The sequence below is a fragment of the Pongo abelii genome, chromosome 11 (genome assembly GCF_028885655.2).
Source record: "Pongo abelii isolate AG06213 chromosome 11, NHGRI_mPonAbe1-v2.0_pri, whole genome shotgun sequence".
Lineage (NCBI taxonomy): Eukaryota > Metazoa > Chordata > Mammalia > Primates > Hominidae > Pongo > Pongo abelii.
In genome coordinates, this window is record NC_071996.2 from 133888280 (window position 1) to 133915168 (window position 26889).

Sequence of the window (26889 nt, forward strand, 5' to 3'; positions counted from 1 at the left end):
TTTGTGGGTAAGCTGCTTTTACTTTCTAAAATCTTTGTGATTTGCTATTTTGGTCCTTGATGTGCTAGATTTTCATGATAATATATCTAGGTAAAAGCATTAAATATTCATTTTCTACACTGACAAGCTTTTTTAAAAAAATGCATGTAAGACTGTTGACTTATTTAGTTATGAGGGGTGTGGAGAATGTACATATTTCAGTTAAAATCATACCTAAAGTTTAAGAACACATTTGTCATCCTGCAGAAATCATCTAAATGTGTAAATATAATCAATAATTTAGGAACACGGAACATGATATAAATTGCTTGAATTAAAAAATGACCTAAAGTGAAAATATTTAGTTGTGATTACATTTTTCTTTTTATTTTCTTTTGTTCAGTGATATTGAGTTATAATTGACAAATTGTATAAATTTAAGGTGTACAACATGATGATTTCATATATGTTTATATTGTGAAATAATTACCACAATCAAGTTAGTTAAAATATTCATCTCACAGAGTTACAATTGTGTGTGTGATAATGTTTAAGATGTACTCTCTTAGCAAATTTCAATTGTATATTACATCAGTGTTAACTATAGCCCCCATACTATCCATTAAAATACCACTAAATTTTATCTTATAGCAGAAAATTTGTACCCCTTGACCAGTATATTTCCCCATTCTTCCCAGCCCGTGGCAACTATCATTTGCCTCTCTGTTTCTATGATTCAACCTTTTTAGATTTCATAATATGATTTTTTTTTTTAGACAGAGTCTTGCTCTGTGGTCCAGGCTGGAGTGCAGTGGTGTGATCTCGGCTCACTGCAACCTCCACCTCCTGGGTTCAAGCGATTCTCCTGCCTCAGCCTCCTGAGTAGCTGGGATTACAGGCACGGGCCACCACACCCAGCTAATTTTTGTATTTTTAGTAGAGACAGGGTTTCACCATGTAAGCCAAGCTAGTCTCGAACTCCTGACCTCAAGTGATCCGCCAGTCTTGGCCTCCCAAAATGCTGGGATTAGAAGCGTGAGCCACCACGCCCAGCTTCCATAATCTAAATCTAAGACTAATGGAGTCTTATAAAGATTTCTGTATATAAGATCATGTTATCTGAAAACAGGGACAATTTTACTTCTTCCTTTCTGATTTGGATGCCTTTCATTTCTTTTTCCTGCTCAATTAATCTGCCTAGGACTTTCAGTACTGTGTTGAATAGAAATGGCAAGAGTGGTCACTGTTGTCTTGTTCTTCATCTTAGAAAAAAAGCTTTCATCTTTTTATTACTGACTACGATGTTAACCATGGGCTTGTCATACATGGCCTTTATTGTGTTGAAGTATATTTCATTTATACCCAATTTGTTAAAAATTTTCTTTTTCATGAAATGATGTTGAAGTTTCAAATGCTTTTTCTGCATCTATTAAAATGTTCATATAATTTTTGTCCTTCATTCTGTTAATGTTGAACATTACATTTATTGATTTACATGTTGCATCATCCTTGCATCCCAGGGATAAATCCCACTTGATCATGATAAATGAACATTTTAGTTTATTGTTAAATTTGGTTTGCTTTGGTTGTATTTTGTTGAGAATTTTTGTTCCTATGTATATTAGAGATATTGGCCTGTAATTTTCCTTTCTTATAGTGCCCTAGTCTTAGGTATCAAGACAATGCTCACAAAATGAGTTTGGAAGTGTTCCCTGCCTTTCATTTTTTTGGAAGAATTTGTATTAATTTATTCTTAAATCTTTGGTAGAATTCACCAGCATAGCCATCTGGTCCTGGGTTTTTCTTTAATGGAAAGGTTTTTTTCCTACTTATTCAATCAGTTTACTTATTATCGGTCTCTTCAGATTATCTGTTTTTTCATGATTCAGTCTTGGTAGGTTGTATGTTTCTAGGAATTTATCTATTTCTTCTAGGTTATCCAATTTGTTGATGCATAATTGTTCATAGTAGCCTCATGATTCTTTGAATTGCTATGTTATTAGTTGTAGTCTTTCCTGTCTCATTTATAAGTTTAAGTTCTGTCTCTTATTTCCCTTGGTTAGTCTAGCTAAAGATTTGTCAATTTTTTTTTTATCTTTTCAAGGAACCAAGTCTGAGTTTTGTTGATCTTTTCTACTGTTTTCCTATTCCTTATTTATTTCTGCTCTAATCTACATTATTTTCTCCCTTCTCCTTACTTTGTGCTTAGTTTGCCTTTCTTCATCAGGTGTAAAGCTAAGTTGTTTGAGATTTTTTTTTTTCCAAGTGTTTATAGCTATAAACCTGATAGAATTGCTCCTGCTGCATCCCATAAGTTTTGGTATGTTTTGTTTTCTTTTATTTGTCTTTCCTTTTTCTTCCCTTCAACTTTTAAGTTCAGGGGTACATGTGCAGGATGTGCAGGATGTGCAGGTTTGTTACATAGGTAAACATGTGCCATGGTGTTTGTTGCACAGATCATCCTAGGTATTAAGCCCAACATCCATTAGCTATTCTTCCTAATGCTGTCCCTCTCCCTACACCCCCGACAGGTACCCAGAGTGTGTTGTTCCTCCCATATGTTCATGTGTTCTCAACATTCCACTCCCACTTATAAGTGAGAACATGTGGTGTTTGGTTTTCTGTTCCGGAATTAGTTTGCTGAGGATAATGACTTCCAATTCCATCCATGTCCCTGCAAAGGACATGATCTTGTTCCTATTTATGGGTGCATAGTATTCCATGGTATATGTGTACCACATTTTCTTTATCCAGTCTATCATTGATGGGCATTTAGGTGGATTACATGTTTTTGCTATTGTGAATAGTGCTGCAGTGAGCATACATGTGGTTGTATCTTTATAACAGAATGATTTATATTCCTTTGGGTATATATCCAGTAATGGGATTGCTGAGTCAAATGGTATTTCTGCCTCTAGGTCTCTGAGGAATTGCCACACTGTCTTCCACAATGGTTGAACTTACACTCCCAAAAACAGTGTAAAAGCATTTCTTTTTCTTTGCAACCTCATCAGCATCTATTGTTTTTTGACTTTTTAATATAGCCATTCTGACCAGTGTGAGATGATATCTCATTGTGGTTTTGATTTGCAAAGGACATGAACTTATCCTTTTTTATGGCTGCTTTCTTAATCTTGGTCTAATTTGATTGTGCTGTGATCTGAGAAACTGTTATGATTACCATTTTTTTGCATTTGCTGAGGAGTATTTTACTTCTGATTATGTGATCAACTTTTGACTAAGTGCTGTGTGATGATGGGAAGAATTTGTATTCTGTTGTTTTTGAGTGGAGAGTTCTGTAGATATCTATCAGGTCTGCTTAATCCAGAGCTGAATCAGGCCCTGAATATCTTTGTTTATTTTCTGACTTGATGATGTGTCTAATATTGTCAGTGGGGTGTTAAAGTCTCACACTATTACTGTGTGAGAGTCTAAGTCTCTTTGTAGGTTTCTAATAACTTGCTTTATGAATCTGGGTGCTCCTGTATTGGATGCATGTATATTTCAGATAGTTAGCTCTTCTTCTTGAATTGAACCCTTTACCATTATGTAATGTTCTTCTTTGTCTTTTTAAAATCTTTGTTAGTTTAAAGTCTGTTCTGTCAGAAACTAGGATCAAAACTCCTGCATTTTACTGTTTTCCATTTGCTTGGTAAATTTTCGTCCATCCCTTGGTTTTGAGCCTGTGTGTATCTTTGCACATGAGATAGGTCTCTTGAAGATGGCATACCGATGGGTCATGGCTCTTTATCCAGTTTGCCATTCTGTGGTTTTTTTAATTGGGGCATTTAGCCCATTTACATTTGAGGTTAGTATTGTTATGTGTGAATTTGATCCTGCCACCATGATGCTAGCTGGTTATTTTGCAGACTAGTTTATGTGGTTGCTTCATAGTGTCACTGCGCTGTGTACTTCAGTGTGTTTTTTTAGTGGCTGGTAATGGTTTTTCCTTTCCATATTTAGTGCTTCCTTTCCATAGTGTTTTGTTTTCATTTTTGTTTGCCTCATAATATTTTTAAATTACCCTTTTGGCTTCTTCTTTGACCTATTGGATATTCAAGAATGTGTTGTTTAACTTCCCTACATTATTTATGTATTCCTTACAGAGTTTATGAATTCTTCAAATTTCCTCCTGTTATGGATTTTGAGTTTCATACCATTGTGGTCAGAAAAGAATTTGATATGATTTCAGTCTTCTTGAATTTGTTAAGACTTCTTTTGTGGCCTAACATGTACACTTGAGTAGAATATGTGTTCTGCTGCTGTTCAATGAAATGTTCTGTATATGTCTTTTAGGTCCATTTGATCTAAAGTCTGGTTCAAGATCAAAATCCTTATGATTTTCTGTCTGATTCATCTGTCATTGTTAAGGGTGAGGTATTAAAGTCTCTTACTATTGTTGTATTGCTCTTTCTTTCTCCTTTCAGATTGGTTAGTATTTGCTTTAGCTATTTAGGTATTCCAATGCTATTGTCAAAATATTTACAACTGTTATATCCTCTTGATGAATTGGCCCCTTTATCCTTATGTATTGACCTTCTTTGTCTTATGTGGCCATTTTTTACTCAATGTGTATTTTGTCCAACATAAAGTTAGTTACCACTGCTTTCGTTTGGTCACTTTTTGCATTGAATATCTTTTCCCATACCTTCACCTTCAGCCTACATGTGTTCTTAAACCTACAGTGAGTCTCTTACATGCAGCAAATTGTTGGATCTTGTGGGGTTTTCATAATCCATTCTGGCACTCTATTTCTTTTGATTGGAGAATTTAATCCATTTATTGATAGGTAAGAACTTACTATTGCTGTTTTGTTATTTGTATTCTGGCGGTTTTGTAGTTCTTTTTTTTTTTCCTTTCTTTTTTTCTTGTGGCATTCCTTTGTGATTTGATGAATTTTAAAGTGATATGCTTCGACTCCTTTCTCCTTTGTGGTTACTAAGAGGCTTACATAAAATATCTTATAGCTATATCATCTGATTTTAAGCTAACAACTTCAACCACATATAAAACTCTACACTTTTGTTTCTCTCCTCTCTCATATTTTAATTGACCAATGTTACAATTTACATATTTTTATATTGGATATCTAAAACCAAATTACTATAGTTATACTTATTTAAATATGTTTGATTTTTAATTTTTATGCTAGAATTGAAAGTGATTTATGCACAATCATTACAATATAAGAGATTTCTGACTTTGACTAAATTTTACCTTTACTGGTGAGTTTTGTATATTTATATATTGTTATGTTGTTAACTAATACCATCTCATTGCAGCCTGAAGAACTAGAACTCACTTTAGCATTTCTTATAAGACAAGTCTACTGATGATGAACTCCTTCAACTTTTGTTTATTTGGAAAAACCTTTATCATGCTTTCATTTAAGATAGGTAGATTTACCAAGTGTAACACTCTTGGTTGGCAGGTTTTTTTCTTTCAATATTTTGAACGTGTCGCCCTAATCTCTCCTGGGCTGAGAAGAGGAGGTTTCTGCTGAAAAATTTACTGTTAGTCTTATGAGGGCTCCATTTTTTGTGATAAGTTATGCTTTCCTTGCTGCTTTCAAAATTATCTTTTTGTCTTTTGATAATTTAATTATAATACTTATTGGTGTAGAATTGTATTGTTGAACCTGTTTGGGGAACTTTGGGCCTCAAGAACCTAAATGTCCATTTCTCTCCCCAAATTTGGGAAGTTTTTAGTCATTACTTCTTTAAATTGACTTTCTGCTCATTTTTTTCTCTCTCTTCTTCTGTAATTTCCATAATTTGTATGTTGTTTCACTTGATGGTGTCCCATAAATGCAATAGGCTTTTTTTCACTCATTTTCATTCTTTGTTCTTTTTGCTCCTTTAAGTAGATAATTTCAAATGACTTCTCTTTCAGTTCACTGATTCTTTCTTCTGCTTAAGTAAGCTGTTGGAATTTTCTGTTAAATTGTTCAATTCAGTCGTTGTATTTTTTAGATCTAGGATTTCTGGGGGTTTGTTTAATGGTTCCTATTTTTTATTGGCATTATATTTTGTTTATATATTGTTTTCTGATTTTGTTGAGTTGTCCATCTGTGTTTTCTTGTAGTTCACTGAACTTTTTAAACAGGATTTTTCTGAATGTCAGTTAGCTCATAGGCCTTAATTTCTTTAGAGTCAGTTATTAGAGCTTATTAATTTCTTTTAGGGGTTTTATTTTTTGCTGATTTTTTATGATCCTTGTACCCTCACATTAATGTCTGTACATTTGAGGAAGAAGTAACCTCTTCCAACCTTTATAGGTTTGCTTTGGCATGGAAAGCCCTTTAGTAGTCAGTATTTCCTGGAGATCTGGACAGGTCAGCTGGTAGCATCCATAAATAGTCACAGTTTGCTTTTGAGATCTCTAGTTGTGCAGGATTATTGCCTCTGCTCTGGTGTTTGCTGGGGCCACTGGCTGGCCTGTATGGTTTGTTGAGTGTTTCGGTTGGACTCTTTGGTTGGGCAGGGCTACTGGCTGGCCTCTGAGATTGAACAAGGCCTCAAGCTACTGTTCAGTGGGACCACAGGCTAGGCTCTGTGATTAATCAGGGTTGCAGGCTGTGTTTTGCAGTTGGGTTGAGTCACTGTCTGGGTTCTCTTCCAGAGTAGAACCACTGGCTGTGCTTCAATGTCAATCAGTATTGTTATCAGGTGCCTGGGTTTGGTGGGGCCACAGGCTATGTATGCCCCAGCTTGCTGCAAGCTGGGCTCCTCTGTCAGATGGGATCATTCTCTGGAATCGCTGGTTAGGCAGAGCTGCAGGCTGTGTCCCATAGTTTGGCAGCATCACTGGCTGAGCTGTGTGATTAAGTGGGGCCATAGGACGTGCTCTACATTTGGACAGGGTGACTGGCTATACTCCCTGCCTGGAAATGGCTGCAGATCATAGACTGGGATCTCTGGTTGGTTGGGGCCACATAGCTGTGCCCCTCAGTTGGGAGGTGTCCTTGGCTTGGTTTACTGTCCATGCAGGTCGTTGGCTGGCCGCTGAGGCTGGGCAGGGTTACTACTTGGGCTTCCTGGTTAGCAAGGCTAGAGGCCATACTCTGTAGTTAGGCAGAGTGGCTGGCTCGATTACCCGCGTGGTCAAGGACATATGTTAGGCTTTGAGGCTGGGCAGAATCTCTTTGGGGGTTCCCTGGTCCGACAAGACAGAAAGCTAAACCCTGTAGCTGGCCTGGATTGCTGACTAGGCACCCAAGCCAGTTAGAATGGCTGACTATGCTCCCTGGCCAAATAGGGTCACCAGCTTGCCTCTGCAGTTGGGCAGAGCTGCCAGCTGAGCTCTCTGCTAGGGTGCTGATGGCAGGAACACAGTACCAGCATGGTGATCCATGCACTGGCCACTGTGAGCCCTGCCCTCACTTCTTCATTTCTAGTCAAACACAGGTGGTCTAGCCCCACTGATTTCCCCTTTGTTTCCCATGAGACAAGACAGAAGTGGGCCTCCTAAGATGTAGCACAGAATGCTAAAGAAGCTGGATGTCCTCCTCAGGCTCTCTTTTCCCCACTGGAGAAACTTTGGGCTCAGGAAAACCCTCTTGATGTGGCGCTTTGCCAGCCTTGGGGAGGAGCAACACAGTCAAAATGAAACTATATGACTCAAGAATTTAACTGCTGAACATCTACCTAGAAATGAAAACATATATCCACACAAAGACTTGCATGCAAATATAGTAACATTATAGTAACAGTAATGTTATAGTTAACTTTCACAAAATCTATCTTACACTGTTTCCAAAAGGCCATTTTATAGCAATGTGTATGGGTTCCAGTTTTTCCACATCTTTGCTAAAACTTGTTATTGTATGTGTTTACAGCCATTCCAATGAATGCATATTAGTATTTTGTTGTGGTTTGAATTTGCTTTTCTGTAATGACTAATGATACTGAGCATCTCTTCTTGTCTTTATTATCTTCCATGTGTCTTTTGGAGAAATATCTGTTCAAATCATTTGCCCATTTTTAAATTGGGTTATTTTCATATAGAGCTGTCAGAATTCTTTACATATCTGAATATAAGTAGTTTATTGAAAATATAATTGGCTAATATTTTCTCCCAGACTGTGGCTAGTCTTTTCTTTTTCTTAATAGTATACTTGAAACACAAAAGATTTCAGTTTTGTCAAATTTCAGCTTATCAATTTATTATTTTAAGGATTATGCTTTTGATGTTGTAGCTAACTCTTCATTTAACCTAAAGTCACAAAGATTTTTGCCTTTATTTTCTTACAAAAGTCCTACCATTTTTGCTCTTTTAGAAGATTACTACATAATTTGGGGAACCCAGTGAAAAATAAAAATGGGGGATCCTTGCTCACAAATTATTAAGGATTTCAGAACAGTGAAAGCAGAACACTAAACTAAGCAGAGTCGTTTGTGACTGCACAGGATGCATGCTCATGAAGCCAGCCCTGCCCTTACATTTAGATGCATGATCCATTTTTAGTTGATTCATGTATATGATGTGAGGTAAGAGTCTACATTCATATTTTTGTATGTATCTATGCAATTGTACTTGTAGTATTTGTTGAAAAGACTATCTTTTCCTCATTTAATTGCCTTGGCACTTTTGTTGAAAATCAATTGCCAAAACCACAAGGATTTTTTTCTGCACTCTCAACTCTGTTTCATTGAATTATGCCAGTACAATAACTGTCTTGATATTATAATAAATGTTGAAATAAGAAAGTATAAATCTTCCAACTTTTTTCTTCTTTTTATAGATTGTTTTGGCTATTCTGGGTTCTTGCAATTCCATATAAATTTTAGGATTAGCTTCTCAATTTCTTCAAAAAAACCATTTGGGATTTTGATAGGAATCACATTGAATTTATAGGTCAATTTGGAGAGAATTGCCAGGTTAAATATATTGAGTCTTCCAATCCATGAACATGTGTATCTCTATTTATTTAGGTTGTTCATTTCTCTAGTAATGTTTTGTCATTTTCAGCATACAAGTCTTGCATTCTGTTTGTTCAATTCATTCCTAAATGTTTTATTATTTTGCCTACCTTTAATTTTGAATTTGAAAACTCAATTTTTACATTTCTAAGTTTACTAGTTGGTTGTTTTACAGAAACAATATCATTGAATAAGTTATGGGGGTATTAAATATACTTACTCTAGGCTGATGGGCATGGTGGCTCATGTCTGTAAACCCAGCACTTTGGGAGGCAGAGGTGGGCAGATCACTCGAGGTCAGGAGTTTGAGATCAACCTGGCCAACATGGCAAAACCCCGTCTCTACTAAAAGTACAAAAATTAGCCAGGAGTGGTAGCACACGCCTGTAATTCCAGCTACTAGGAAGGCTGAGGCAGGAGAATTGCTTGAACCCAGGGGGCAGAGGTTGCAGTGAGCCGAGATCAAGCCACTGCACTCCAGCCTGGGGGCAGAGAGAGACTCCATCTCAAAAATAAAATAAAATAAATATACTTACTCTAAAGTCTTATTCTATTTATTTATTATTTCTCTTTTCTCTGATGTTACCCCAAAAAAATGGTAAAAAGGAAGATCTGAAGGGACCTGGTTAGAACCCTGAAACTGTCCACTAAGCCAGTGTTAACACCTGGGGTGTAGTGGTTTCATGCCTTCCCTAACACTTATTCTGAATTTTATATACAAATGAAAGACTTTTTTGTTTAATTTATATAAAAATGGGATCATAATGTATTAATCTGAACATGATGTTTTCATTGAACAGCAAAACTATTACCTTCAACCCAAATTGCTACAATTAAATAGCTATGTAATATTTCAACAGTGTACATTTATGATAATGCACTCAACCATTCTGCCAAATGGACAATTAGGTTATTTTCAGGTTTAGAAGTATGTGTTATTGTTGAGTTGTTGTTGTTGTTGTTGTTGTCGTTTTGCTACTAAAAACAATGCTTCAATAAATACTTTTGTATTTATGAGAATGTAGTCAACAAATCCTTATTGAACACCTGGTGTATATCAGGTACTCAAGAAAAATCAATGGACAAAACAGATGCCACTGCCCTTATGGCATACATATTTTTGGGAGAAGAGAGACAATGAAGATGACAAACAATAAACAAACAAATGTGTAATTTATTTAAGATGTTAGGGATTGACAAGAGCATGGAAAAAAGAAATAGAGGTAGATGAAGGGATTGGGAGTATGGGGGCAGGATGGGGGATTGTGGTTGTGATTTTAGATAGGTTGGTCAAAGCAAGTCTCATTGAGAAGGTGATAGTGAATCAAGGATCAAAAAGAGACAAGGAAATTAGTTTACTGCATAGATACATGTATCTATGCTAGGCAGAAGAAACAGTCAGTATCAATTCCCTAAGGCTAGAGTATTGTCTGGTTAGTCAAGAAACAACAAAGAGGTGAGTGTGACCAGACAGAAGTGATCAAGGGGAGAGGAGAGAAGGTTGGATCATTACATTACCTTTGAACAGTGTAAGGATCTGGGTTTCACTCTTGAAGAAACGGAGAGCACTGAAAGTTCTGCAGTTCTTGTTTCTACAGGATACATGTTGATCTTTTTATTTATATAGGATACATTCCAAAATTGGATCTGCTGGGTCAGTCTGTAGTATATTTTAAAATTTAGCAGATGTTGCCAAATCTTTTCTGAAAAGGCTGCAGTAATTCATGCTCACACCAGCCATGAGTGTCTGTTTCTCTGAATCTTCTCCCACGTGGCATAGTGTCACTAATGAAATTGTGTTTGCCAATCTAATGAGTGAGAAATGGTTTCTCATTGATGTTTTAGTTTTAATGTATTCATATGTGTATTGGACATTTTAATTTTCTTTTCTTTAAGCTGCCTGTTCAGGTCCATGCTGGAGGGATTGTTTGTTATTTTTCATTAGCAGACTTTAGTCTTTGCCTATTAATATCAGGTGTATTAACCCTTTGTCATACATATTGAAAATGTTTTTCTACACTGTCTTTTATATCTGTATTGCTTTTTAAGAACATTTAAATCTATTAAGAGAAATCTTCCTTTAACTATTCTCATCTCAAATTGTTCTTTATTGACTCAGATATTCTGTCATTTCAATATTTACATTATTTTATCCAGGTTTTTTTTTCGAGACGGAGTCTCACGGTCACCCAGCCTGGAGTGCAGTGGTGTGACCTCGGCTTACTGTAACCCTGACCACACCAGCTGAAGTGATCCTCCTGCCTCAGCCACTCAAGTAGCTAGATCTATAGGTGCACATCACCACATCTGGCTAATTTTTGTATATTTTGTAGAGACAGCATTTTGTCATGTTACCCAGACTTGTCTCGAACTCCTGAACTCAAGTGATCCACCCACGCCAGCCTCCCAGAGTGCTGGGACTACAGGCATTATCCACCACACTTGGACTTTATTCAGTTTTAGTGGGGTTTCTGGTTGCAAGTACACCATGCTTACATAATAATTTCAGAAAAATTGATGTTTTAAAATTACTACTTTTTTTCTAATTGGGAGCATTTTATATATCTCCATTTATTTAGATCTTATTTAATTTCCTTCAATAAAATTTTTATAGTTCTTATACCTTTAAGATATTTATAAATATATACATGTGTATTTGCTATTGAGTCTGAGTATTTTTTTTAACTTACGTCATTCCAAATAAGAACTAGTAAGTTTTATATATCTATTTTTTATTCATACTCCCTGGTGTATTAGTTCGTTCTCATACTGCTACAAAGAACTACATGAGACTGGGTAATTTAAAAAGAAAAGAAGTTTAATTGACTCACAGTTCCACAACCTTAACAGGAATCATGACTAGGAGGTCTCAGGAAACTTACAATTATGGTAGAGGGTGAAGGGAAGCAGGCGCCTCTTCAGAAATCAGAGCAAGAGAGAGGGAGTGAGAGACAGCAAGGAAGGAAGTGTCACACTTTTAAATAATCAGATCTCGTGAGAACTCACTCACTATCATGAGAACAGTATGGGGGAAATCCACCCGCATGATCCAATCACCTCCCACCAGGTCCCTTTCCAACACATGGGGATTACAATTTGCCCTGAGAGTTGGGTAGGGACACAGAGCCAAACAATATCATTTGGCAAATTAATTTTCTACTTCTCATGAATTTTATTAGGTCTCTCTCTAGTTTTTCTATGTATGTAATTATACAACACATAATACTGTACTTTATTTTAGTATTTATACTAATTGTTTCATTTTCATAGCCTATCGCATTAGCTAAAGCTTCCAAAATATGCATATGTGTATGTGTGTATATATATATATTTGTATACACACATGCACACACATACATATATATGTGTGTATATACGTACAATGGCAGTAATAGTAGACATTCCTATATTGTTTTCTATTTAAATGACTTCACCATTCATGTTTGTCATAACATTTGCTGATTTTAGAGAGTTCATGTTATGTTAGTTTTTATTTCATATAGAGTTTTTATTTCATATAGAGTTTTTATTTTAAAAATAGCTGTTAGGACTTATCAAATTCCCTTTTAAAACCATTTGTGAACATATTTAAATACTTCTCCTTTTATTTATTAATGTAAAATTACAGAGAGATTTTATAATGTTGAACTATTTTTTCTCTTATTCAATCTCATTGCCATTACCTTTCTCTTTCTTTCTGTTTCTAAATAGCCTGTAACTACAAGTTTTATTTTATCTTTAACCCAACACAGTGTGTTTTGTTTTGCTTTCTAAAATCTTAAGAAATTTATTTTCCTTATGCAATATGTTTCATTTCTATTGATTGTAACTTTTTGAGATTTCTTTTGTGGCCAAGATTATGCTAAATATTGGTAATGTGTTCTCTGTTTTTAAGTCACAAGATTAAATAATAAATCATTCTTATTAATTTGTATAGAACCTGTATATTTTGTCCATTTTTGATATATGGAAAGAGTAAAAAAACTAGGCGGGAATTGTTTTGCAATGCCCATAAAACATTTGTCCTATTATTTGTTTCTTGAATTTTGAATTGACATTAATGGGAACTGTTCTGCTTTTTGTTTTATTTAAAGTTGCATACCATAAATTGCCTATTTTTGATTTCAATATATTTTGTGTCACTGCATCTTTAGTTGGATTCTATCTTTGATTCCAATTAGTATCAATATCATCAATATTGATGATACCTTCGATATCACTAATATTGCTTTTCAGGATCATTTCTTCATGTATATTCAGAGTTATAATTTTTCAACCTTTTTTCTGTTTTACCTTTTATAATTCATTGTTTTTCTTGTTTTATCTCTCTAAAAATGCAAATTATGTTTGCTCTTTATTTTTATTTTCAGAGTTTCATAGGTTTTATAAGATCTGATTTCACTCAATCAGTAGTTACCTTCAACTTTTCAAATTCATTGTTTAATCTGTATTTCTGTAATTGTTACAGTTGGATCTGAAACCATATTGTTCCACCGTATCATTTTCATACTTGAAACAAATTCCTTAATTCAGTTTTTCTTCACCAACCCTGCTCAACATTTTAAGTTTGTTGATATAATTTGAAGCTTTAATTCAAATAGTTACCATTTGGAATCTTCCCCCATTTCCCATAATATCTCTGTTTCTTCTGGGGTAACTCTTTTCTCTTTTTTCTTACACTAGTCTTTCTTTCTAATATTGAAGTATTTCCTCAAATGTCTATTGATCTGTGGTTATTTGTTTCTACATAAGAGAAGGCTTTGGAAATCAATCAATGTGATTCACCAATTAAAAAATAAAGAAGAAAAATCATATGATTATCTCATTAATGCATTTGATAAAATTTAACATCTATTCATGATAAAATTCCCAGCATATTAGGAATAGGTAGGAACTCAGCAAATTAGAAATAGATAGGTAGGAAAGTCATATGACTACCTTGGTAGATGCATTTGATAAAATTAGTAGTTCATGATAAAATTCTCAGCAAGTTAGAAATAGGTAGGAATGCAAAGCACAGTGGCTAACAGCTGTGATCCCAACTCTGGGAGGCCAAGGTGGGAGGATCACTTGAAGCCAGGAGTTCAAGACCAGCATAGGCCACAAAGTGAGACTCTGTCTCTACAAAATATAAAAATAAAATAAAAAATTAGCTGGGCGTAGTGACATCTGTAGTCCTAGCTATTCGGGAAGCTGAGGTGGGGGTATTACTTGAGCCCAGGAGCTTGAGGCTGCCATGAACTATGATTGTGCGACTGCACTCCAGCCTGGAAAACAGAGTAAAACCTTCAAAGAAGGAAGGGGAGGGGAGGGGAGGAAACCTTCAAAGAAGGAAGGAGAGAGAGAGAGAGAAAGAAAGAAAAAGAAAGCAAGAGACAAGAAAGAAAGAAAGAGACAGAAGGAAAGAGAAAGAAGAAAGAAAAAAGAAAAAGAAAGAGAAAGAAAGAAAGAGAAAGAAATGGAAAGAGGTAAGAATATGTATAAAGGTATAACAAACATCACACTTAGTGATATTGCTAGTTGCTTTTTCCCTAAAATTGGAAATAAGACAAGGAAGTTGTCTCTCACTTCTTCTCTTCAACATTGTATTTAAACTCCTGACCAGTGAAATAAGATCCAAAAAAAGGAAATAATTGTTATTTTGGGGAAAGAAACAGTGAATCAGTCTTTATTTGCTGATGACATATTTATTTTCTTTAAAATATAAAGGAAATCTATAAATACTTTACTAGAACTAATACATGAATTTAGCAATGCCATAAATACATGGTTAATATTTTTCAAACCAATCATATTTCCCACAATGGTAATAAGGAATTTGAAAAGCAGTATCATTTAAAGTAGCACCAGAGAGAATAAAATAACTAGAAATAAATTTAATGAAAGATGTGCTTGATTTTTAAAATTAATCTAAATAAATGGAGAAACAAACGATGCTAACAGATTGCAAGCTCAATATTGTTGTCAGCTCCCCCAAATTTATCTATAGTTTCAAATCAAACCCAAGAAAAATCCAAAAGGCGTTTCTTGTAGAAATTGACAAATTGATTTGAAAAGATATGTGGAAAATCAAAGAATCTAGAAAGTCCAAGACAATCTTTTCTAATTGACTTCAAGACTTTCTTTAAGCCATGGTATTTAATACAAAATCATATTAGCATAAGGATAGACAAACAGATCAATGGTATGGCATAGAAAGTACAGAATAAACCTATGCTTATGTTGTAAATTGCTTTTTGAATATTTTCATGACCTTGGAGTTGCAAATTCTTCTTAGATAGTACACTAAAGTCATTAATTATAAAAGAAAAAATAATAAATTGGACTTCATCAAAATTAAAGATTTTTTCCTATCAAAAGACATAATTAAGAAAATAAAAGGGAAGCTACAGACTAGGTGAAAATATTTACAATACATAAATCAGACAAAACACTTCTATCCATAATCTATAAAAAAACTCCTACCCATCAATAAATAAAATAAAATGCAATAATATAAATGGGTCAAACATTTGAACAGACACTTCACCAAAAAATAAATAAATTGCCAGTAAACACATGAAAACATGCTTGACATAATTTCCTGATTAAAGAAATACAAATTAAAACTAAAATTAGATATCACATTGTACACAATGGCTAAAACTAGAAAGGCCATCACTGGTAGTCTTTGCAAAAATGCTTTGGCAGGTTCTAAAATGGTTAAATGGACTCTTACACAATGACCCAGTAATTCCACTCCCAGATATTTACACAAGAGAAATGAAAGCATTTTGCCACAAAAAGACTTGCACAAGAACAGCAGTTTTAATCATACTAGTCTCAAACTGAATCCACTCCAATGTCCATCAACAGAAAAATGAGTAAGCAGATTGTGGTAGATTCACGCAATGGAATACCACTCAACAACAAAAATGAACAAACTGTTCAACACAGCAACATAGATGATAAGCAAAAGAAGGCAGACACAAAAGCATGTATATGTTTTGCTCATTTATATGAAATCCAAGAGCAGGCAATGTTAACATATGACAGGATAAATGACAGCAGTGGTTGCCCCCTGAGAGGCTGCCTGGCTGCATGTGTTCAGCATGCAGGTTCACAGGCAGTATATGCATTGCTCTGTTCATTTTTCAAATAACAAATCAGTTTTTAGCTATGTGTCTCCCTTCAAATCTCCACTGTTTCTTCCGAATTCAGTAGGGCACCACGACTGCTTTCCTAACCTGTGGGAGCATCCCCTACCTATTATTGCAACCAGCACTTTTCTGACCACTTTTTGTCTTCGAGATTTTATTTGAAATCTCTTATGTGCTCATTGTCCTCCACCATTCTCTTTGTCACTGTAAATCTAATTCCTTTATTATCATTTTAATGAACTTTAACCAGAAACTTTTTTTTCAGGAATTCAAAACAATAATGAGACATCGTTTCCTGCTTTATGTTGTGTACTGGGAAGTGCCAATAATTCTCTTCTGGTTGGATGAAAAGATCTCCCGAGTTTTCATAACATTTAGGAATACTGAGATGTTGATTAAAAACATTATCAGAGCAATAACATGATCAACTAAGAACTAGAATTAGAGACTCAGCTTTAAAATTGCTTTAAAAGGAAACGGCAGCAATTTCTGAAATTCAGATGCCTAAAATGATTAACTGTATATAGCAATAGTATGGACAGATTTATATTAACACAAAGCAGAACCAGATGTTCCAGGAGATATCACTGATATTCTCATGAAATTCTCAATAATGTGGTATTATTATCATTATTAAACCACATTGTATTATTTATGAATTAATTTTATGATATATGATGGTATTTCCTTCCTAGCAGCTATAGATTAGAGAAGGACATCTTATTTTTATTTTGTTAAATTCTCTCAGTTGTTCATTAAGATGCATTTTCAACTTTAGATTTTTATTTATATTCCATTGACTTTCATTTCTCTATGGATGACCTGCTTACTCCATCTAGATTCTGTAGGAATTTAATATTTTTATTGTGAAAAATATTCCAGATATGGTTAGGTGAAGATATCTTTACAGTGACTTTGTTCAGTTTAGACTGGGCTTTTTCAGTGCCCTCTATATTAGTCTTGCGTAGGTTCCATGATATCTTCTGTTACATTTTTGTTTGTTGCTTCAATTCCATTTATTCTGGGCTCTACTGAGGACCACCTATTTTATATATGTTGGTTCTTCATAGCTTATCCTTTATACATAAAATCTTACCATCTCCACAAACATCTCAGAATCTTGACGACCATTTTCACTTGGTGTCCTTTTTCCCTAGGCTGTTCACAGAAGACCAGAATGTAGATGAGGGACTTGTCTATGACACCGTATTCACGCACTTCAAAAGACATAAGCTGGAGATTTCAAATGCAATAAAAAAGACATTTCCATTCCTTGAGGGCCTCCGTGATCGTGAACTCATCACAGATAAAATGTTTGAAGTAAGTAAAGTTTATTTCACAACCTGGCAGATATGCTTTCATATTTTACAAGTATTTCTGTAAGTGCTCCTGTAAAGTAGAAAAGGAGAGGAGAAGCAGAGGTCGCCAGAGATGGTCCTACTTCCAGCTGAGGAAATGGTGTTCCATGGCACCCTCTGAAGTTGGGATGAATGGTACTGGAGAAACTGGAACAGAAACAGGTGTTCTCCATAAATGTACAATGTTTTGTAGAATTCACACACTATAACATAAACTAAAATTTAAAAATAATTTTAATGAATTGATTTACTCAAATCATAATTGACAGAGCATTTTATTTCAATTAACATCAATTTAAAATACCTAGATCTGAGAACATTAAAACCCACAGGGAACTGGTGTCCAGAGAGGACAAATTTGGAAGTAGATGCTTGTTATTCTTTCTCCAACACATTTGTTTTCTTGTCTTTCCTTTTTTTGTGCATTTCTGGAGTCTTGGAATATGAGTAAACTCCACCCATAGGCCCTGTTGGAGATACAGAGCAGCGAGTCATCTCTGGCTATGAATATGCTTCCTCTATGGCCAAGTTCACAGCAAGGGGAGAATGATCACCTGGTTTCTTTGAGCCCTTCAGGCCAAATCAGTCTTGGGGGAAGAGCAGGGGTTGCCCAGCCAACAAAACAGCCACTCATTGATTGCCTGCTACATCTATCCCAAAAACATATCAATCAGGCTCTTAAAGAACTTTGAGCCCACTTTTATCCTTCAAAGTTGCTCCTTTTTCCATCTAATGTAAATGAGGGTAAGGCAATCAGGCTCATCAGTGGGTATTTTTAAGGAGATGGGATTTAATTCTTTCATTACTGGCTATACAAATATGTAAAAATTATAAAACTTTACATGAGAAGATACCTCTGAAGAGAAATTGAAATTCAGTACCATAAAATTTGTTTTTATGGCTCTTCTGTAACTTGAAAGTCTGTATTTGTATTTTCTCCATTCAATATTTTTAAAGGATTCTGAAGATTCTTGTAGAAACCTGGTCCCTGTACAAAGAGTGGTGTACAATGTTCTCAGTGAACTGGAGAAGACATTTAACCTGTCAGTTCTGGAAGCACTGTTCAGCGAGGTCAACATGCAGGAGTACCCCGATTTAATTCACATTTATAAAAGCTTCAACAATGGTAATTAGGTTTATTATCTACCTTTTGATTTCCAGGGCCAATTTTTTTCAATAAGCATATGTTTGAGCCCCTACCATGTGTGATACATTGTGTTGGGCAGTGGGCATAGAGTAGTTAACAAAATGTGTCATGAGTCTTCTTGAAGCCCATGGTATATGGCTATGGCAAAACAAACACCTGGAGGTCTGCTTCACTGGACACTTAGACTCACAGGACAACCAGAGCCACACTGGCATCAGATTTACTTAGAAGATAAGAAACACAGAACACCAATGGGGCAGCATCAGTTGTTTCTTCTCTTTAGTGGGAGTCCTTGCAGTGACCTACACAGCAGTCCACCAAATTGACTACTACCTGCCTTGAGTGACAGCTTAGCTGTGGGTGCAGGATCCACTTTGGCATAGCACCACATATCTGTGGGAGTCAATATATCTTGTAACAACCCCATAGTCATAGCTTTCAGGGTGCCACAGGGACAATCTGAGTTATAAGAGTTATCAATTGAAGGAAGTCCACAATTATTCCTTCCCTACAGGTATTTATAGTTCATGTATAATTTCAGGCAACCAGTCATGGGTCATTTCTAAGCCCAGAGTTTGCCCAGTAAAACCAGGAAAATTCTACCTTTATTAGGTTTCTAGAATAATGAGCAAGAAAATTAACCCTGGGTCAAGTTTGCCTTTAGTGAAGGATAAATAGTTTTGTTAACCCTTTACCCACAAGGGGTAAAAGAAACATTAATCAAATAATCACAAAACTGATTGCTCGGACAGGGACTATACCAAACTAAAGTTTGGTATTGGTGCTATACCAAACTAAAGTTTTCATTCTTGACTTTTTTCCTGAGAAGGCATAATTTATACTCATAATCGTACACAGTAAAGAAGGTGCCCTCTATTTTGTTTTACTTGCCTGGAAAACTTTAATTCTCCTCACAGTTTGATCTCAACCCAGTTCTCCAAATAAGAGATAGAGACATCACAAGAAAAACAGGGACATGCCCTGAAGAGGGTGGATGCTGTGGGGACTGGAAAGAGTGAAAGCATGTCTGCAAAACAGAACAAACTGGATTTGGCTAAATCCCAGTGTGAGAAGCAGTATAGGAGCTGACTTAAGACAGATCAATTGGAGGAAGATGGTGAACGGTCTGGAATAGAAAGCTAAGGCATTTGAAGTTTATTTACTAGGCAATCAAGAAATACTACAGATTTATAAACAAGGAAAAAAGTTTAGGCAGCTATATATGTTTAGGCTTATTGATTTGTGTTAATACTAACATTATCTAGATTAAAAATAAAATAATTTTTGTAACAAGTCATTCAAGTCAGAAAGTGAATAAAAGGAAATCACATATTTGGGCACAAATTTCGAGTCACTGTTATGTTTGTAAGCAGGATGGTCCAGGCTGTGGGGATGAAGGGAATAGTGTTACATTTACTGCCCACATTCTCAGGGGCTCTGTTCCCCTCCATGCACTGCAGGGATTCCCTTCCTAGCCCCAGTGCCTACAACTCACGTGTAAATTTCTGGCACTCCTTATGCTTGGGTGACCTGCACTGAGGCTCACTGTCACCTACCTGGGGCAGCACTGCCCACCGCCCCACCCAGCACAGCAGCCTACCCACCCTCAGGGAGATGCTGAAGTCCACACAAGATGCCCCTGTGTCCTGTGTTATGTATATTTGGGAACTGTTCATCCTCCCTGACCCAATTAAGCCAACATTCTCCTGTTTTCTAGCCTTATCTTTAAAGCTGTTGGGGTTTTCCCTTTTATTTTTTATTTATGCATGTTTTTGGAGAAAGGTCTCAGTCTGTTGCCCAGGTTAGATGGCAGGCTAGTGAGCTATCTCTGCTCACTACAACCTTGACTTCCTGGACTCAAGTAGTTCTCCCGCTTCAGCCTTCTGAGTAGCTGGGACCACAGGTGCACACAACCACATCAGGCTGATTTTGCTAATTTTTTTTCAGACACAAGGTCTTGCTATGTGGTCTAGGCTGGTCTCAAAATCCTAGGCTCAGGCGATGCTCCTGCATCACCATCCCACAGTTCTATGATTACAAGCATGAGCCACTGCACCTGGCCAGTTTTCTCTTTTATAATAGAATCTCTCTAGGACCTGAGACCATCCTTCCAGGGAATCCCTCTGTTTCTTCCTTACACTTGATGTATGCCTACCCTGCCATCTGACGATTTTGCGGGTAACACAGCTCACTATGTTTCCATTACTCCTTTATCCTTAAATCTTGAGTATCCCCTTTCTGCGTAGGACACATAAAAGCTCATTGTTGAGGTCATCTCTTCTCTGTCCCAGAAGATGATAGGAGAAGTTTAAGTCATGTGTAACCCTCTGACTTCTGAGTCAGCCTAATGCTGGAAATTCCTAAAAGCCAGTTTCCAGATGTTGTCCCTGGTTCTCGCAGATCTTTAATTGCTTTCTTCTCTCTCCCACTCTTCAGCAATCCAAGACAAATTGTCTTTCAAAGAAAGTGATCGAAAAGAAAGGAAAGAGAGGCCTGACATCAAACTAAGTCTTGAACAAGGTAAAAATGACAGAATAAAAACGGTTTCTCATCTGCTAAGAGGACAAGGAGACAAGGGAGGTGAGGGCCCAAGGTTCTGAGGGGAAATTGTGAAACAGGGAAGACATATGGAAGGACCATGGAGAAGTCAAGGAGGGGGTTGTATGAGCTCCTAACCAGATGTAGGGTCCTGGAGAAGTGGCCATGACAAGACATTGTTGGCTCAGTAACCATGAAGGAACCAGAGCCAAGTGTGTCAGTAGGCCAGATTTACAGATGCTATCTAGATGTAATTGTGATTTAGAAAGGTCCCTGTGGGAGGTCAGTATGAAGCTGTGAAGTGTTAAGAACCACAGCCCATGGCTCATGGTCAACATCAAAGAGGAGACCCTTAGAGGAAGAAAAGCTCCTGTTTCATCTGTACTCTCATATTCTCAACACTTTTGACACCAAACATGTGGAGAACCTCCCCACACCAACCAGTTCTCCAATTCCCTGCAGAATTGTGTACCCCATCCTTAAGGGCTTTCCAAAAGTCACCTTATTAACATAAACTCAGGTTTGGTTGAAATGGGGTTGTTATGCATAACAGGAAGTGCTCTTTTGACTTTTATCACTTAGGATGTTTCAAGGGTTTTAGGAGCTCTGGCCAGGAGCAGGGGATGAAGACTGAAATATGTATTTCTTATTATATCACCAGAGATAATTGGTGATGGCAGAAGAGGGGACCCATTTAAATGTGGGGATGTTGTTCAAGAGCAGGAATATTCAAAGAGAAAGGCACTCATGTAGAGAGACTCAGAGAGGAAGTGGTGCAGATGTGGAGAGGATGTAGGTATTGAGAGATAGAGAAGGAAGGAGGGGAAATTAAAGAAAGAGTGAAAAAGGCATAAAGGACAACAAAAATAACCATGCTATTAACAGCTCACTTTGATTAAATGTCTATTCTATGGCAATTGTGAGTTTAATGCTCCTGACTGCCATGGAGGTTTGTATTCTGTATTGTCCATTTTGCAGATAAGAAACTGAAATCTGGACAGACCACTTACGAAGTTTGCCTAGGGTCAGATGAGCAAGGAAGAACCCCCCTAGGCATTCTAAACCAGAGCCTTGTTCTTAACTCTGTGATACCCAGGGAACCTAATAAAAAAAGCAGAAACATAAAACAAAAATGAGGAAATTTATGCAGAAAGAAAGATACAGAAAAAAAAAAAATACCATGACTGGAGGAAATGGTGGCAACTCAGACACGGAATCCTCATGGAAAGACCAACCAGAAAATGTGAACAGATGTGGAGTGGGAGGGTGTGGTGTAAACGCAGATAAGGACAAGACATCCAGGGCTTATGATTTTTCAGCTTTACAATGGCTTTATTGAGGTATTAAGTGCATTTTTGACTTATGAGATTTTCAATTTATGTTGGGTTTATGGAGGTGTAGCCCCATCATAACTGTAGGAGCATCTGTGCTGATTTATCCTTTGGCTATATATTCAGCAGTAGGACTGATGGATCGTATGGTAGTTCTATTTTTACTTTTTTCGAGGAAACTCCATACTGTTTTCCATAATGGCTGTACTAATTTACATTTCCACTAACAGTGTCCAGGAGTTCCCTTTTCACCACATCGTCACCATTTATCATCTTTAGTCTTTTTGATAATAGCCATTCTAACCTGTATGTGATGATAGTCATTGTGGTTTTAATTTGCATTTTCTTGATGATTTGTGGTGCTGGGCATTTTTTCACATACCTGATGGTCATTTATATGTGTTCCTTTGAGAAATGTCTATTTGAATCCTTTGCCCACTTTATAATCTGTTTATCTGTTTTTTTTTTTTTAAGTATTGAGTTGGTTGAGTTCCTTACATATTTTAGATATTAGCCCTTATCAGACGTATGGTTTGCAAGTATTTTCTCCATTCTGTAGGTTGTCTCTTCACTCTGCTGATTGTTTCCTTGCCCATGCAGAAACTTTTTAGTTTGATGTAGTCTCACTTCTTTATTTTTGCTTTTGTGATTGTGTTTTTGGTGTTATACCCAAAAACATAATTGCTCAGACCAATGTCATGGAGCTTTTCCCCTGTTTTCTTCTAGTAGTTTTGCAGCTTCAGGTATTAAATTTAAATATTTAATCCATATTCGGTTGATTTTTTTAGTATGGCATGAAATAGGGTCTAATTTCATTCTTCTGAATGTGAAGATCCAGTTGTCCCAACATCATTTATTAAAGAGACTGTCCTTTCCCCATTGCATGTTCTTGGTGCCTTTGTTGAAAATCAGTTGACCAAAAATGCATGGATTCAAGCTCTCTGTTTTGTTCCATTTGTCTATGTGTCTATTTTATGCAAGTACCATGCTCTTTTGATTATTATAGCTTTGTAGTATATATTGAAGTCAGGTAGTGTGATGCTTTCAGCTTTGTTCTTTTTGCTTAAAATTGCTTTGGCTCGTTGGGGTCTCTTGTGCTTTTATACAAATTTTTAATTGTTTTTCTATTTCAGAAAAAAAATGCCTTTGGAATTTTATATGACTTGTGCTGAATCTTTAGAGCACTGTGGATAGTATGAACATGTTAAGAATATTAATTACTCCAATCCATGAACATGGGGTATCTTTCCATTTTTTTGTTCTTCTTCTATTTCTTTAACCAACATTTTAGAGTTTTCGGTGTACAAATATTTCACCTCCTTGGTTAAATTTATTCTTAAGTATTTTCATTGTAAATTGGATTGTTTTCTTGATGCCTTTTTCAGATAGTTCATTGTTAGTGTATAGAAATGCAACAGATTTTTTATGTTGATTTTGTATCCTGCAACTTTACCGAATTTATTAGTTCTAGCAGTTTTTTGGTAGAGTCTTCAGGGTTTTCTCTATATAAGATCATGTCATCTACAATTAAGAACAATTTAACTTCTTCCTTTCCACTTTGGATGTCTTTTATTTCTTTTTCTTGCCTAATTGTCCTGTCTAGGACTTGCAGTACTATGTTGACTAGAAGTGATAAGAATGGACACCCTACTCTTGTTTCTGATCTTAGAGGGAAAACTTTCAACATTTTACTATCGACTATCATGTTAGCTGTAGGCTTGTCATATGTAGGTGGTAGTGTCCTGAGGTACATTTCTTCTATAACTATTTTGTTGAACATTTTTATCATGAAAAGTTGAATTTTGTCCAATGCTTTTTCTGCATCTATTGGGATAATCATATAATTTTTGTCCTTCATTCTATTAATGCAACATATGACCTTTTAAGATTTGTGTGTTGAACCATCCATGCATCCCAGTGATAAAGCTTACTTGATCATGGTGAGTGTGCTGTTGAATTTGATTTGATAGTATTTTGTTGAGGATTTTTCACATACGTTTATCAGGGATATCATATATGTTTATCAGGGATATTGGCCTGTAGTTTTCTTTTCTTATAGCATCCTTGCCTTACTTTGGTATCAGGGTAATGTTGGCTTCATAGACTGAGCCTACAAGTAGTCCCCTTATTCAATTTTTTAGATGAGTTTGAAAAGTATTGGTATTTATTATTTAAATGTTTGGTAGAATTCAGCAGTGAAACCATCTGGTCCTGGCCTTTTGTTTGTTGGATGGTATTCAATTCTGGATTACATCTCCTTACTTATTATTGGTCTGCTCAGGTTTTTATATTTGTGTTGGTAGGTTGTATCTGTCTAGGAATTTACCCATTTCTTCTAGGTTATCCAATTCTTTGGTGTATAATTGTTCATAGCAATCTCTTATGGTCCTTTGTATGGCTGTGGTATGAGTTGCAGTGTCTTCTCTTTTATTTTGGATTTTATTCATTTGAGTCTTCTTTCTTTTTTCTTAGTCTAACTAAATGTTTGTCAATTTTGTTTACCTTTTCAAAAACCAACTCTGTTTAGTTTATCTTTTCATTGTTTTTCTAGTCTTTATCTCATTTATTTCTGATCTGTTATTTATTATTTCCTTCTTTCTACTAATCTTGGCTTTAGTTTTCCTTTTTTGCCTGAAGTTTCCTAAGGTGTAACATTAGGCTGTTTGAGATCTTTCTTCTTTCTTGATGTAGGTGTTTATTGCTACAAACTCCTCTTCTTTGAACTGCTTTTGCTGTATCCCATCAGTTTTGTTATGTTGTGTTTCCATTTTCATTTGTCTCAATATTTTTTTAAATTTCCTTTTAATTTATTCATTGGCCTATTGGCTGCTCAAGAGTGTGTTTAATTTCCATGTATTTACAAAATTAAAAAACTCTTCTTGTTATTGATTTCTACTTTTATATCATTGTGGTCAGAAAAGATATCTGATGTAATTTCAAACTTCGTGACTTTAAGTTTGTAGCCTAATGTATGATTTATCTTGGAGAATGTTCCATGTACAAGTGAGAAGAATGTATATTTCACTCCTGTAGAATAGAATGTTCTTTATAATGCTGTTAGGTCTGTTTGGTATAAAATATAGTTTACATTTTATTTGTCTTTGTGGATTTTCTGTCTTAATGATCTATCCAGTACTGAAAGTAGGGTATTAAAGTCTTTTACTATTATTGTATTACAGTCTGTCTCACCTACAAATCTATTAATATTTATTTAATATATATTTGGTTGCTCAGATGTTGGGTGCATATATATTGGTGTGCAATTATTATGTCATCTTAACAAATTGACTCCTTCATCATTATATAATGATCTTCTTTGTCTTGTTTTAGTATTCAATTTGAATTTATAGCTACTCCTTCCTTCTTTGGTTTGCATTTGCATGGAATATTCTCTTCTATCTTGTCATTTTCAGTCTATATGTATCCTTAAAAGTGAAGTGAGTGTCTTGTAGGCCATACATACTTGAGGTTTTTTTTTTATTATTATTCATTCAGCCACTCTGTCTTTTGATTGGAGAATTTAATCCATACTTAACATAATATAAGTATTTATACTTAACATAATTATTGCTAGGTAAGTACCTACTACAACCATTTTGTTCATTGTTTTCTGGTTGTTTTGTGGATTATTATTATTATTATTATTATTATTATTATTATTGGAGATGGAGTCTCACTCTGTCACCCAGGCTAGCTTGCAGTGGTGTGATCTTGGCTCACTGCAACCTTCTCCTCTGGATTCAAGCAATTCTCCTGTCTCAGCCTCCTAAGTAGCTGGGACTACAGGCGCATGCCACCAAGCCTGGCTAATTTTTTGTATTTTAGTAGAGATGGGGTTTCACCATGTTACCCAGGCTGGTCTTGAACTCCTGAGGCAATCTGTCCACCTCAGCCTCCCAAAGTGCTAGGATTACAGGTGTGAGCCACCATGCCCAGCCTGCTTTGTAGATTCTTTATTCCTTTCTTTCTCTCTTCCTTCGTTTGTGATTAAGTGATTTCCTCTAGTGGTATGCTTTGACTCCTCTTTAGCTTTTGTGTAAATACCATAGGTTTTTGCTTTGTGGTTAACATGAAGCTTACAAAAAATATCTTATAGTTATAATAGGCTGTTTTGAGCTGATAGCCTACAAAAACTCTGTACTTTTACTCTAACCTCTCATTTTCTTTTCTTTTCTCTTTTTTTTTTTTTTTTTTTTTGAGACAGAGTCTCACTCTGTCACCCAGGCTGGAGTGCAGGGGCATTATTATGTCTCACTGTAGCCTTGGCCTCCTAGGCTCAGGCTACCCTCCTGCCTCAGCCGTCCAAGTAGCTGGGACCACAGGTGCGTGCCACCACACCTGGCTAATTTTAAAAATTATTTGTAGAGACAGTGTATCACTGTGTTGACCAGAGTGGTCTTGAACTCCTGGGCTTCAATGATCCTCCCACTTCAGCTTCCCAAAGTGCTGAAATTACAGGTGTGAGCCACTGCACCC

General features: G+C 35.9%; 1 protein-coding gene across 2 annotated transcripts in view; it reads left to right on the forward strand.

Annotated features, from left to right (window-relative positions):
* Positions 1-26889, forward strand: part of SP140L (SP140 nuclear body protein like) — a 73553-nt gene that overhangs the window by 10825 nt on the left and 35839 nt on the right. For both annotated transcript variants that reach the window (XM_063713112.1, XM_063713111.1), the window contains exons 2-4: positions 17197-17359; positions 18355-18523; positions 20981-21064. In XM_063713112.1, the coding sequence (XP_063569182.1) occupies positions 17197-17359; positions 18355-18523; positions 20981-21064 (416 nt within the window). The remainder of the gene's footprint in view (positions 1-17196; positions 17360-18354; positions 18524-20980; positions 21065-26889) is intronic.